A 15,685-nucleotide genomic window follows, 5' to 3' on the forward strand; every position below is an offset into this window, starting at 1 on the left:
TGTCTGTCGTGTTCTTGCCTACACATTGAATATACATGCATTGACTTTTGGGTTTTCCCTTTCTTCCAGGTTTACAGCTGGCAGACTCGATCATCAATCATAAACATACACCTCCGGGAGAAGATAGATGGAACACAATTCTAGGCGCTGACTGTCTTTATAATTTCTGTTCTGCCACCTGTCCTTTCTTATATCTCCACTCTTACTAATTTCTCCATGTTCCTTGTCATTCAATATTCTCTTTACCATTTCTTTCCCTGCCAGTGTGTTTTTCTCTATCTTGCTGTCATTTGGCTACAGACTGGACTGGAGTCTACTCTAGTCTCCAAACTTTGAAGGAGTCATGGATACATTACACTCTTGAGTGGTGGTTGGTTTAGGGACTAAAGCAGGATATATGGAGGGATATGTGTATTACAATAGACCCTTGGATAACAAGGGGGACCTGAGTTCAACATTGGGATGCAATGTCAATGTTCAGTTGTGCAAAAACAATTTGGAAATCGTCTTTATCTAATTTGTGACATGGACACCAGAGGAGGGGGCTGTGGGGTGAGGTAGTAGTTTGTATAGTTTTAGGATCACACCAGATCTGGGAGATAACTATACAGCCTACTGTCTTTCTCACGGCAACCAGACCATCACCTGTGTTACCAAGACTACTGGTCAATCATCATTGTGTGTTCAACTGCAAAGGGTTGATGTTGACATTGTTTGAAGTCATGTCAAAGTGCTTAAATGTATTATTTTGTTTTCAGTTTTTTATGCTAAATGCCTTATAAAAATGCTCTGCTCTTGGCAATGTATGCGTTGGTGCGTTGTCGTTCCAGCAATCGAAGTGTGGTACATCAACACCCTCCAGAGACCACAGACTACATTTTTGCATTGTAGATTTTCAGTGAAATAAAGATACTTCTGTACTTGTAGCTGTGCTGTGGTGAGGTAGTAAGTTGTGTTGTTGTGGGGTGTGGGATATTGCAACCCCTGTTCTGGAGATACAACTATACAACTTACTGCCTTCCACAATGTGGCAGCATAACATCTGTTTTCACACATGATTTATTGTAACATGCATAATGCTATCCTTTTGTGGTTAGAAGTTCGGAGGTCTATACAGTGTGTTTGTGTGCGCTCCATCTATTTTGTTATTTGGACAAATGCCAGGTTCATTTGTTGACCTGGCATCTTATAGTTTGTATAGTTTCAAGTTTTTTTTTTTATCCTAGATTACTTAGACACCGTCTATGCATTTGATGTCTTACAGTACCTTGCTAACTGTCTTAGTGTCGCTCTGGATGGCAAGCTTACTGTAAATGTGTATTGATTGAATACTTTATGTTTGAAAACAGTACTGAGTAGTAGTAACAAAGTAGTAGTAACAGAACTTTTTTGTAGTAACAAAACTAGTAAAACTATCCCTCAACACAATAGCAATGTTTTCCAATAGAAGGTGGGTTGGTAGGAAGGAAGTGGAGGGTGTAAGATATTCAGCGGAGACCCTTCTGCAGTGAAAACAATAATACATGTTTAGCTGTTCAAATACAGTTTGGCCTGTGTCTGACAATGCTTGTAATGTATCTTATTTACATGCATGCACACACACACACACATGTCTGATAATGCTTGTAATGTATCTTATAATAATGAACATTATGTAATAAATGTCTCCAAGAACTTGATGCATTTTTTATTTGTCCTCTGGTCAGTTTCCCCCCATTTCAAGGACAGGCTGACCTCACCTGCTTATCTAAACTAGTACGTGTCTGGTTACTGTTTATTTAGTTCTGTCTTCAAGTAGCCTACTCAGCTAATAAGTGTTAGTGTGATCATTTCAATTCCATATTTTTTATATAAGATTTGATGCATTGGGCCCAAGAATAACGACATTTTGTTCCTGATAAGGTTTTACCATCTACTTGTCAAGATCCATGTGGCATTGTTGAATTAAACAGAGGCTAGTATCTTATTCTATCAACATTGAAATTGGTTTGAATCATTCAAAGCAATATTATGAAGCATCAGTTGGTTGCCTAAATTGACCTTGGTCAGTCTGTGATTGAACAACAGCCCTAATGATTATTCCGCATCACAGCCAATGAGCAGGCGGGGCGTTCCCTTAGCGCTCCCCTACTGGATGACAAACATCTAGTGGGCGTGGTTGCAAACTCTCAACCGGATGATCTCAGACGCAACGTCCTGCTGACCGACTGCAAGTGAATGAACATGGCGAACCTTAGGAGTATCAAGGTGAGAAAATGAAAGAAAACTTGTAAAAGACCTTTAATTTAATTGCATCAATCCCGCTTTCTTTGACACACTGTGCATCTCTGAACAGCCGGCACATTGTGTCTGCTGCATGGTTTGTTTACTAGCAGCATGTCAGTGTGTAACGATATATACATGCCAACAACATGGGAACGAATATAGCGCCCTCAGTTGGTGGTATTAGCTAACCTAGCTGTTACGTTGATGATATGATACTGTTTCAAATTTTGAGTTTGAAGAGGGCATTGTCACATTTGTCAGAAGGAGTCAATATATCAATCGGGTGCTGCAGTATCCTGCAGGTTTGACAGCTCATATGCAATAATCAATATGATCTTCTATCTATCTGTGTTTTGCCTTTATGTTACAACCACCATTAGTGTAATATCCCATTCTGCTCTTTGATGACCTACTTTTGGTTTTCCCTTCATTAGAAGTTAGAAGTGTATATGAGATACTTAAATGGTTTCCTGTGGGCTTAGTGAGTCTTTTCATGGATCTCCTTTTAGTAGACCTTATACCAGTAAACTGTACCGTCATGAAACTGTACCTTTTCCTATGCAAACTTCTAATAAAGTCTTCAATCAATCAATCAATCAGTGTCTCCTGGTAATGGCCTGGATGCAGAGCATCCATGTGCGTGGCCTGACCTGTCTAACCTTGTGTGTATGCAGGGTATGGTGGGGCTGGTGACAGGTGGGGCATCTGGACTGGGACGGGCCACTGTAGAACGACTAGTGCAGCATGGGGCAGCTGCTGTGATCCTTGACCTCCCCTCTTCTGATGGACAAGCCCTGGCAGCCAGCCTTGGAGACCGCTGTGTCTTTGCACCTGCAGATGTGAGTTTATTGCAACCGTAAAATTACCATATTTGGTAATGCCCACATATGGGCATGTTCTGACATCACATTGTTGACTATCATGCAGGTGTCTCCATATATGGGTAACTGGTCCGATATACATCACTGGCCAGATGGCAGAGAATTGGCGCTACCCCGTCCTTCAGGGCGTGGTCGCATGTCGCCCTGAGGCGTCTTACTAGTTGTTATTATTTATTTTGATATAGAACATTGTATGTGTTGTGTTGTGCCATGCACCACATACTGTATACCTTCAGGACATGGTCCAACCCCACACCCCTCCCACTCACTTCAGTGGGAGGGATCAGCTAACACAGGAAACATTGTTTAAAACACTGGTTCTCAAACCTTTTCAGGCCGTGACCCTCAAAATAATCATAAGCTAGAGTTGAGGCATCATCGGTTCTATTGTGAACATAGCAGATCTACATGCTCACAACTCCGCTGTGTGTTAATTTGTCATTTTAGAGTTATTTAAAAGTCCTCAAATTGTCACTTTAGAAATGTGCGTAAACCCTCTATACACTTAAACGTTATGTTGGTTTGTTTGCTGTTGAGTGAGAAAACAATATTGTACATTAAGTTAGTCATCTGGGGACCCCTCAACATAATTTGGGGACCCCGGCCCACAGGTTGAGAACTACTGGTTTAAAACATCCTGATCGCACACGTCCTACACTACAGTATGTAGTTCCATGATTCCATCCAGTCATTGCAATGTTGTAATTGCACTGGTCTTTGGTGATCTTCTTGCTGCCTAGGTGACTTCAGAAGCAGACGTGGCATCAGCTGTTGCTCTGGCCAAGGAGAAGTTTGGAAAGCTGGACTTGGCAGTTAACTGTGCCGGCATCGCCGTGGCTGTCAAGACGTACAACCAGAAGAAGGACATCCCTCATTCCCTGGAGGACTTTCAGCGTGTCATCACTGTAAGACCGACAGATGCATATAAAATCCCAGGTTGTCTCGCATCAGTGTAATTGGACCAGGCTAAAGGTGTGTCTTTGTGTGTGTGTGCGTGTGTGTGCGTGTGCGTTCGTGCAGGTGAATATCGGAGGGACCTTTAATGTGATTCGCCTAGCAGTTGGGTTGATGGGAAAGAACGAGCCAGATGCAGACGGACACAGAGGCTGCATCATCAACACTGCAAGTGTAGCAGCATTCGATGGACAGGTACACTGTTACAACTATGTATTTATAATTGTGTTATAGCTCCATTCACGATTGTATTTGTTTGGTTTCTCCTGTTGTACTAATTTATATTGTACTGGGTTGTCATATTCAAAAGAGAGGGATTCGGTTTAGTCAAGCACATAATGGAATCTGGTTATTCTATCATGAATGTGTTATTAATTTCCCCATAATCACACAATGGCCATTTTGCTCTTTGGAAATAGAAAAATTAGGGTAGAATAGACCAAGGCCTACAGTATATAATACTACAGCAAGATGAGTGTAATAGCGTTAGGTAATTTTGCTCTTGTGTGTCATGTCATGTCATGTCATATCATAGCCATAGAATTTTACTGTAACTAACTACATAGGTTTCCCTCTCCCCAAGCATAAGACCCAAATGGCCAATGTGTGAATATGGTCAATTAGATGTCAAACAGGTTGATCTCAGTGTTTCAGAAACTGTTGAAGTTTTGGGATTTTCACGCACAACCGTCTCTAGTGTTATCAGAAAACGGTGTGTGAAGTGTGTGAACAGTTTTCGGAAAATCAAAAGTGTCCGTTTTCAAGATGTTTTGGACATTATCTAAGGAAGGTCCAATCTGCTCAGTTCAAACCTTGTTGGATACGTGACTTTGAGAACATTAAGCACATAATGACACCCTTTCGGTTTTTGGGCCTAAAAATATGGTAATTGTTCGGGACAAGCCGAGCCTCGGGCCGGCCCAGTTAGTGCCGGGCCTTAATTTTCAGGCCTGTTGAGAACTCTAGCTACAACGGCAGAAGACCACTTTGGGTGCCACATCTGTCAGCTAAAAACAGGAAAATGAGGCTATAATTTGCATAGCCAAAATAGAATGGAAAAGAAAATAGCCTTGTGTGATGCATTCTCTGTAAACCCTAGAGATGATTGTCTATAAATCAGGTCTAGCCTGATTACAGAGGCTCAGAGGCACAGAGGCTGTCCACCCAGTGAGTGGTTGGAGTCTATAGTCTGGAGCCAGGCTAGCTTAGAACAGGAGAGTTGACTGGCCAATCAAGCACAGTAATGCCATGGTTATACTAGTGGGTTTTAGCACTGTGGAGAGGTGCCAAGACCTGCTGCATAAGAAAATCATGTGCCTCTCCACTTTACCTCCAGACTCTCGGACTTTGATTTCCAAATGAAATGCAAAATGTACTATCATCTAAAAAGAGGCAGTAATTTGTGTGCTCTGCTTTTTATTTTCATGAGCTGTATACTGTAATCATCTTAAAACTTTATGTGCAATGAATCTAGAATATATGAAAGTTTCACTCTTTGTGTGTGTGTGTTTACTGTGTATATAGATTGATAACCTGCACCTTTTTCTCCATTTTCACTTTTAGGTTGGTCAGGCAGCATATTCGGCCTCCAAGGGTGGAATTGTTGGAATGACCCTACCCATAGCAAGAGATCTAGCACCCATGGGCATCAGAGTGGTCACTATAGCACCCGGTAGGTATCAATGGCTTACAGTTCATTTTCCAATTAGCACCATCATTTATTTAACAGTCTCTACGTGAGGCAAGGACTGAGGTCGATAGCTTGGCTGCTATGGAACATAACTCAGCCCTAAACTTGAAAAACAGGATGTAATTAAGAATTTACTTTACCTCGCTTGAAATACTGTGGAAGACTTATCTTAATCATTAAAGAAGGAAAAGGGCTTTGAAGTAAATGAAAACTCCATGCATACCTACAATCCTACAAAGTTCTCAAAGTTTGAGATATGAATTGGTGAACTTTCTCATTGTTTCCTTCCTTTCACAAGGTTGCCTGCAGAGGGCACCAGCAGTTATAACAATTTCAGCCGTGATGTTATAGTTCTATTATTAATAAAACAAATATTGTTAATTTATTATGATTTTATTTTTCAATTAACAGCTTGGCTAAAAAGGTCTGAGGCAGTTGCAAGGAGTTAACAAACTATAGTGGAGAACAGTATTCTAGAATTGCTGTTGATTATAGAAAAATAAGCCCTCCCGCAGTGTGTACAGTGTTATTATAGGTAACTGTATTGTACAGTGGTGGACCAGTTATTATTAATTACAGTTTAAATTGTTCAATAAAAATAATTTGTTTGCTAGAAATCTTAACATTGCACAGAATAAGGTTTATACCAGCTGTGTCTAAAACAGATAATGGCTGACGGGGAAAATATGAAGTTGCAGTACTCACAACAGGAATGGTTAAAGGCCCTGAAATTGGATCTCTTGGTGATTATGGGGAGCCAGCTGTATTTTGTCCTGGGTCTAAGGTTACAGCGGAGAAATGTACTGCAGCAGGGTCCCTGAAAATATCAGTTGTTGTTTTTTTTTTGCAGTGCCATGTTCAATCATTGTGCCATAGACTCTGGGGGGTGTTGGTTGTGGTGGTTTTTGGGGAGGTCCCGAGGCGTGAAATGGGTTGAGGCAGTGGTGTAGTGTAGTCTAGGTTTTTTCAGAGGGTAACCGGGTATATCAAAATTATTCCCTCCCACACACGCATGCACGAGTATATGGTATGAATTAAATAACTATAATGATAGGCCTATACAGTATGTAAGTAGTAAGTAAGCCTTACCAAGCCATGAGGCCCATAGGGAAGTAGCTATTGATGTACAAGTATAGGGGTGGGCAATATAATCGATACAGCAATACATCGCGATAGTTTATTTGCCAATACTGTACCGATACTTCAGGCTGTAGTATCGCTACACTTTGAGGAAAATAAGATATGTTCCCATGCATAGGAACCAATGGTAGAAGTCCCGTCCTGACACTCCGCTGCCTCTGGATGTCGCTGTACTATAGTAGCTACTTCCCCTTCTCACGGTTCAGTGAGTGAGGTCCCTCTCGGTAAAATGGCTGCGAACGACGAAAACAACAACATTAGAGCAGCGCCTTTAGATTTTAAAGCTGATATATCGCAATAGTATCAGAATAGTATCATATCGCAAAGATTCGCAATATATTGTGATACTATTGCATCGTGACCCAAGTATCGTGATACGTATTGCATCGCGAGATTCTTGCCAATATCCACCCCTAAGTATGTAATGTAAATGGAAAAATAATAATACCCACTTTCACCCTATCACAAGTACACCACCTGGACATGACGCAGGCCCCCATAGACCCACCCCTTGGTGCTGAGCGCCAAGCAGGGAGGCACTGGGTCCCATTTTTCAGAGTCTTTGGTATGACCCGGCCAGGGATGGAACGCAGACCTCCCAGTCTTAGGGCAGACACTCTAACCATAAGGCCACTGAGCTGGTATATATTTGATAGGCATATAATACATGCAATAATCTTTTAACAAAGGACGTTTGTTAGCACAGGCCCACAGGCCTTCCTCAGCGTGAATGAACACTGAGGCTGAAACGTCTGTTTGATCTGCTGGGGGTGAACCCTGAATAAACAAGAATCGTACTTGGATCTAACTTTTAAGATTATTGCTGCCAGAACTGTGCACCCGACACACAAGTATTGTGAACAACTCGTTGACGAGTGCTCCTCTTTCTCTCTTTCAAGTTATCCTATAATACAGGCATCCACAGACCACACACATAAGTGAGAGCATGCAGAAAGACTGGGAACAATTACTATATGCTTTGTTCTGGTTTTCTATTGTTTCTTATGTTTCACACACCATGGCATGAAGAAAGCTTTAGAATTGTCCTGAGTATACCATTGTATACATTAGAATGTGTTATACATACTTACATTATTCAATATGTCTCTGTTACTTCAGGTCTGTTCTCCACACCTCTCCTGGCTGGCCTTCCAGAAAAGGTTCGTTCATTCCTGGCTCGCCAAGTGCCCTTCCCTTCACGCTTGGGAGACCCCGCAGAGTTTGCCCACATGGTGACATCATTGGCAGAGAATCCCATGATCAATGGAGAGGTCATCAGACTAGATGGCGCTATCCGCATGCAACCCTGAGTGTGTGTGTTTGTGGCCTTATGAAAAGTTGGTTTTACAAGTTCATTATCTACTGCCCTTAATTGATTAGGAAAACTGTGAGCGTGAGTGAAAGAGACAGACTGACAAAGATGTATATTTGAATGTAAGTGAATGGATGTATGCTACTGGGTTATAAAATCATAAACTAAGTTACTGTAAATTGTAAGGAATCATTGCTGTGTGTACTGTATGTGTGCATTGCTGTGTGTCAAAATGCACATGTGAGAACCTCAATGTATTAGCATGTGCAGTAGTCAGAGCATTGCAGTTCTTCACAATCTCCAAGGTTGTTGTTTTGTAAACAAATGCTGATAATAAACTACAGATGAGTTGGATTCTCAACTTAATTTAATTGTTTTTCCCCTACGAAGGAGATATATTGGATGATGCAAGGGGATCTTATCCATTAAAATAAGGGTAAAGCATGAAGTACTGTTGTTGGAACTTCAACCTGGACAGATTTGTATATTCTAAAGGTGGAAATGTTTGCCCTAGATATTTATGGATAAATCATAGATGGAATAGTAACTAGCCTTATTGAACCATTATGCTGATTTCACACAAGTAGCCACAAATTAGCTAAATGCAATAAATTGGGCATGTCCGGGGTTATGAGGGACACTGACACTATGGATTAAGCCGATCTACAAGCTTGTAGATCTGCTATTTATAATAATGGATGCTACACCTGAAAAAACAGAGCTCAGACAGGATGCTCCATACTCGTTTCTGGCAGCTTGTTTGTAAATTTGTTGATAACATTTTATTTAAGAAATAGGCCATGTAATTGCTCGATCTTGATTTCTCACCTATAACTGCTCGTTTAAAAACAGATCTACACTACTTGCATACCGCAGTCTTTTTTGAAGTGTTAAAGTGGAACTTTTCTCAACTTCTACACCTTCGCTGGTGGTCACTTGGCCTTGCCACATTCATATGTTGCACAGCTTGTCAAATACGCATCTATGAATATATTTACTTGATAAGTGTTGACAACTTTACAGGAAAGCGTGGTGCAGAATGCCTTTAGCATTCTGTCAATGTGTTAAATCACTTATTGTAGCACAGTTAGGAGTGTCTTTGTGCAAAGTAAGTAGACTTCAGCTTGCTTATTGAATAGCCAGGCAGTTAAGCAGGGTGGAATAAAATGTGGACTGTTGGGGAAATAGAATTTACAGCCTCAAATACAAAACTGTCTCCAAACTGAAAGCCAGTTCTTAGTGCCTTTTGTCTTCTAATGAATCCCATTAATAAATACAAATTAAAGAACGAAGAACCTGATAGTCATTCCATGTGTATTCATTAAGATATAACTGGTATATATGATAACATATCTGCAATTCAAGTGCAATATAAATAAAGGAGTGCACAGGTAGTAATGTAGGGCAGGCTACAGGTATTAGAAATGAGGAGCAAAAAGTACCCTCTGCACTTGGACTGACTGGATTATGGTATGTTATTAAAAGGTGGAAATACTGTGCATATATGAACAATCTATCCTCAGTTGTATGGAAATAGACACTCATTCTATAAGAGAAATGCGTATTTACTGTTTAAATCTTGTATGAGCTGTAGTGCTGGCTGTGACAAGATCACAATGGCTCACATTTTGACGCGTTGTGAGCTTGTATCCGCTTTTTCGAACAGATTAAGTATAAAATAAGGCTTAATTGGTTAATATATATTTTGTGTTCATCTAAATGTACTAAATATCCATAATTGAAGTGAAGTAAAAACACATCAAACTACATCATTACAAAATAGAAATAGGCTACTCCAGTAAAGTACTTGAATAAATGTAGGCTACTTTTGGCCATGAGACAGTTCTCTCTGGTCCACAGGTAAATTGACCTTTACATTTCTGGTGTGATTTTCCCCCATGTTTCACAGGGAAAAATAAAAAAGTGTAGGCTACCATAAATAATCATAGCAGTAAACTCAGAATATTCTCTGTTATTATTATCCTTTTCATGCAAGCTCCATCATCATCAGGAATAGCCGATATAGAGAGGAAGAGCAATGGGAGAAACACTGGATAGAAACAATTTGTCATTAGATTAGCTAGATTAACTGAAAACACACGTCCCTGCTTTGGGTGACTGTAATTGTCTAACAATGTGCATTTAAAATAAGGTGGAAAAGGCCCCTCATGTATTAGAAGGACAAATTATCATTCACAAGAAGCAGACATGTGTTTTCAATGAGTAACACAAACACAACATGGTTAAAATGTACAGGAGAGCCTCTCCTGAAGAAAAACATAAATATCAAATAGGAAAATGTTATCAATATCAAGCAAAAACTGTCTGGGTCTGGGTGCACACAAAATCCAGAGTAGACGTTACAATGACATTAGAGGTGTTTTAGGTTGAAATACCCCTTTAATAGCCGTCTCACCCTATTACTTTTATTTTGAAGTTTTCGAGCGGATGTCTTCGCTTTCTTCTGTTTTTTAAAACCATGGATGAGATTGACGGAGTACACAAACTTTGGTTCCACTTTCGCTGCCATGCTGATGGGGGTTGGGTTGGCTTACCCTGCAATTTAAACATTTCGTGTTTAGTTCGCAGGCAGTTTATCTGAAGTGTCGCATTGTTGGATTGTTAAGGTAAGTTGACTTGGCAATATGAATCGAGTGCACTTTGGAATCTTAGCGTAGCTGTCAGGTGTTAGCAACCGTGATCCATTCCCCAGTCTCCGTGATCGTTGTGTAGCGTTAGCACTCGGAGGTTGTGTTATCGAGCCAGTTAGTGGCTGGCTAGTTATTTACTTATTTTATGGCAATGTTAGGATCTGTTCCAGATATCGAATTGAGCTACATAGGAAATACAATATTCGTTAACAAGATGGAGGGGGTAGCTAACAACTAGGTAGCTTGTTAGTTTCACATTGCAGCTTCCTTGTTGTGGTTACTGAACACGCAGTGTTGGCAACTTGGCTCTCAAATGGTTTATTTTGCAGATATAAAACGACGTAGGGGACATTATTAGATAAATCATACTTCTGTTATTTACAAGAATTATGACAATGCAAGCATAGCATGGACTTGACAATATAGGATGTTCAATATAATGAATTGTTTCAATTATGTTATTGTTTTTCTAGATTGATTTTCCTATGTATTTGTTGTATTGCTCTTGATGTACTGACATATTATCTTGCTTATTATATTGATATATTCTGCTTTAGTAAGTCGCTTTAGATTAAAAGCGTTTGCTAAATGCCTAAATTGTAATTAAAACAGGTGGGGAAGCCTGGTTAAAGAGGATGGATGGAGTCCCTTGCAGTTGGAGCGCTGCAGGCACACCGGAGTCGTTCAGTCGCTCTAAACCAGACCGAGCAGACACCTTGTCCAAACTGGCCAAACTGGTGGCACGGGCTGAACCCCATCGACAGCACCCGCTGAACCTGAGTGAACCGCATCGACCGCAGCCACCACCTGTCCCCTCATGTGTTTGTCCAGAGTGTGACGAGGAATTCCCTGACATGAGAGAACTCCTGCACCACCAAGCGATAAAACATGCTTTACCCAAACCTCACCAATGCCTGTCCTGCGGGAAAGAGTTCTCGCTTCTGTCTTCCTTACAACTGCACAAATGTCCACACGAATCCTTTGCCTGTAAGGTGTGTCTAGGACAACCCCAACTTGGTGTTCCGTGTCCTGCCTGTATGGCTGGGACCTCAGAAACAGACATTCACCAGGATAAGTCACCTCACAGTCAGCCGCACCTCCATGACAGCAGCCCCTATGCCTGTGCACCGTGTGGGAAAGGCTTCAGTCAGAAGCAGACTCTGCTGTACCATCAGCAGGCTGGTTGTAGTGAACCGTCGTCTCCTGTATTAGATGTTAGCTGCCCTCCAGCTGACTCTCCCCCATCGTCGTCTGAGCCGGGGTCGCCCCCCTCGGACATCTCTGATGCCCCGGGGCCCAGCACCGTGGGGGTCTATCCTTGTCAAAGCTGTTCCAGGACATTCTGCAAAGAGCGTGGACTTCTGCTCCATCAGCGGCACCTCCACCCGGAGGAGTATCTTGCAGCTCTTGCAGCTCGAGCAACAAAGAAAACTCTTGCAGCTGCTCTTGCAGCTTTAACAAAGAAAACCAAAAAAGTACCGGTATACATAAAGAAAAACGTGAAAAGGCTTGGTAGGCCGCCTGGTAGGCTGCTTGGTAGGCCACCTGGTAGGCCGGTTGACAAGCCGCCTGATACGCCCGTTGGCAGTCTACCTGATAGGCCGGTTGTCAGTCCGCCTGGTAGGCAGATTGGCAGGCAGCGTGGTAAATCGCCAAAATCCAAATCCAAAAAGAAGAAGCTACTGAGCTGTCGTTCCTGCGACATGGTGTTTAAGAACACCGCCAAGCTATACTTGCACAGGAATGAGCAACACAGCAGGGAGAAGAGTGTTTGGAAAGACCCAAAACCAGTCATCAACAAACGTAGAAAGGGGGAGACCTACCCATGCCAGGTATGTGGAAGGGTCTTCCTCCATCATCTGTCATTCATGACACATTCCAAAAAGCATGGTGGTGCCCCAGCTGTCAGCATCACCCCGGGACAGAATGCCACCAAAGACTCAAAGCTGCCAGAAAAGAAACCAAAAAAACTCCAAAATGGCCCAAGAAGTAGCAACACTGTAGAGGCTGGCTCAGGGACTCCTGGCATGAAAGGAGTCAGGCTAAAAGAGCCGTTAAATCATTCAGGGAGACCCAGGAAAGTGCCTGAAGTTGAAGAGGAGGCGGATGGGGAGTTCCATTTCCCATGTCCATCCTGTGCTGAGGAGTTCTCTTCCCAGTCAGAGCTGAAAGACCACGTGGAGCTCCACCAGTCCTCAGTCCGCAGGAAGCAGTGCAGTGTGTGTACCCAGGAAATGGCCTTCTCCAAAGGGCCTGGGTCAAGGAAACAGAGGCTGTACCATTGTTTGCCCTGTCAGCAGGCTTTCACAGCACTTGACACTTTCCTAGAACACTGCCAGGACCACCTCCGACTAAAGGTGGAGGAAGACAGCATCACTGAAGCCTACTATGGCAACAAAAACTAAGATTCCTATATTTAATAGCAATATGTAAATAACCCTGTGCACTGCTATGCACCTCCTCCTGCCTGTTGTGGCAAGAATCATCAACTCTGTAGTCTGTAAATAGATAAATAATCCAGCACCAGGATTATAGACCCTGACTTGATTTAGAAAAAGTGGACAATTCATTTAGCAAACATGGTGAAACGGGAAGAGAAACACATTATTTGCTCTCTTTCAAGTTTGAAAGTTCTGTACTCCTGGTGTGCATAGGATTATTTGTCTCTTCCCATAGATCTTCATCAGCATAACATCTTGCCTTACTGAGGGAACAGAAAGGAATAAATGAAGGAATTGGGTGAAATTGATTATCTTTTTGTTAATGGCCAACCTAACTTGTTTAATCGATTTAGTCAATTATAAGTAAACTCGCTTCTCAATAATTCGAAAAAGTAATCAATAGAATAATTACTAAGAAGGTGATCAATAGTTGCTGATCTAATGGCCTGGTGAAGTTTTAGCTTCACTTTTGGTTGAATGTAATTCTGTAGGAACACATCAAATGGCAAACAAAGTTAATTCAAGTATATAGTATACATGGCAAATACAGTCTGGAGATTATCTGTCTGGTTAAATGTATTTTATGCTTTAAATATAAAAACATAGCAGATATACAAGCTCACAGCGTGGCACCGAGTGCCGCGCTGCGAGCTTGTGTGATGACACCGCTATTTTTGAAAAATCGTGAAAATTAGAATTTTGACCCGATTCTAAGTGTCTTTTGAATCCTAAGATTTTTGGGAAAAAAAAACTATGTTTCTATGTCAGCAATCTGGCCAGCCATCGTCAAAGAAAAGGTCCTTTTCACTTAACTGGAGTTCAGTTAGTCTGTTCTTGAGAGACTACTATGTCAGTGGTGCTCAAACCTTTTCATGTGAAGGACCCCCAAAATGATATTTATTTGGCCACGGACCCCCATTTCAAAATATCTAGTTCCATGGACCACCCAGAAGCAAAATTTGAGTTACAAACGGTCGCTTTGAAAATACATATATTCAAAGATTTGCATACATTTTCACGACTTTTTCAAAAATAGCAGATCTACAGGCTCGCAGCGTGGCACTTTTCACTGGTTAAAGCATTCAATAATTCTAGGCCTAAATGGGTTAATGCCCACAGTAAGAACACCAGGTTGAAAGTGGTTACACATTGTTCAATGAGCCCTCTGTCAGTCATCAAATGTTTTTCTCCCCTCACATCATTGACAAAAAAGCAGCAAATGGCCAAGCAGGATATGTTTATCTACAGAGATTACAACAAATACAAATAAGAGCTTAATTTGTGAGAGCTTTTGGGAGATCATTAATTATTCCAAAATGCAAGCTTAACCGCATGAACCCTTGCCTCTATTCCGCGTGAACAATCAGCGAAAATAGCAGATCTATAAGCTCACAAGTCACATTGCCATGACCACGTGTGAACTTGTAGATGGGTGATTTTCCACATATATTTTTTGCAATGATATTTGGTGTACTCTAGACAGAAACTATTTTACAATTAAAAAAGGGGTGGTTTAAATGGATCTCTGGAGGACCCTGGTCAACTAAGTATTTAGGGTTTAAGTGGTTAATGCACAGTACCAATTTGCAACTTTTAAGGGCCACAATGCCTTTAAAACATTTTGGGGGAGCCAATGTAATTTAACGATGACCTTGACACACATCCCCCCCCTCTCTATGGTAAAGTGTGTTTGGCACAACCATAGTGATTACTGACTGATGTGATGACACTGTTAAAGAGCAAGCCAGTGCACTGACATGCCTATTTTACAAAAGGATATTTCAAATGCTTTGAAGTTGCCCATGTGTCCTCAGTTGATTTTTTTTTTTTTTTTTCATTCTGTATGCCTCCATCCATGATACGGATACGGTAGAGTTTTGTTATTAACTTAGATTGGCATATCTTTGTCTACTTGTTAAATAGAAAATGTATTAAAAGTGAATTTGCAAATTTGGTCTAGATTTCACAAATTGACAAATGTCTACACCTTACTAAGAATCTGACGTCTCAATATGTTTTTTAGCATTTAACAAACTGCTGTCATGGATGAGATCGGGTAAAGATACTTTTTTGTTGGCCTTTGATTTATGTGTGATTGGGAAAGATTTCTAGTTATGCAAATAGATACAGTAATGGTAACCCTCCAGTATGTCTGGGATTATTGTGCTATGGAGAATGACCCAGGATCACATGGACATAGTAGTGATACAACACAGCCTCTTGCTATGTGCTTGACTGGGATCTTGTACATAAAAAGAGCCCCACACCATTATTGCTGTTCCATAGCCTAATTTAGTGTGATGTTTCGATCATGTTTGGATCTTTTTGAGTCCAAAGGATTGGCATGATTG

The 15,685-nt window shown here is 41.2% G+C and overlaps 2 protein-coding genes across 2 annotated transcripts; both read left to right on the top strand.

The window, feature by feature from the left end:
- Positions 1-2,174: 2,174 nt before the first annotated feature.
- Positions 2,175-8,783, top strand: LOC308290582 (3-hydroxyacyl-CoA dehydrogenase type-2-like). The gene is made up of 6 exons (XM_080732486.1): positions 2,175-2,247; positions 2,940-3,104; positions 3,887-4,051; positions 4,167-4,295; positions 5,664-5,772; positions 8,050-8,783. Exons 1-6 carry the CDS (start codon positions 2,218-2,220, stop codon positions 8,238-8,240), a joined length of 789 nt encoding a protein of 262 aa, XP_080588612.1. The 5' UTR covers positions 2,175-2,217; the 3' UTR covers positions 8,241-8,783.
- A 1,950-nt stretch (positions 8,784-10,733) lies between these two features.
- On the top strand, positions 10,734-15,275 carry LOC308291606 (uncharacterized protein). The gene is made up of 2 exons (XM_080733665.1): positions 10,734-10,869; positions 11,506-15,275. The coding sequence occupies exon 2, from the start codon at positions 11,529-11,531 to the stop codon at positions 13,296-13,298; it is 1,770 nt and encodes a 589-aa protein (XP_080589791.1). The 5' UTR covers positions 10,734-10,869; positions 11,506-11,528; the 3' UTR covers positions 13,299-15,275.
- The last annotated feature ends 410 nt before the right edge of the window (positions 15,276-15,685 follow it).

This window comes from Nannobrachium achirus (assembly GCF_963921795.1).
Source record: "Nannobrachium achirus genome assembly, chromosome: 9".
Lineage (NCBI taxonomy): Eukaryota > Metazoa > Chordata > Actinopteri > Myctophiformes > Myctophidae > Nannobrachium > Nannobrachium achirus.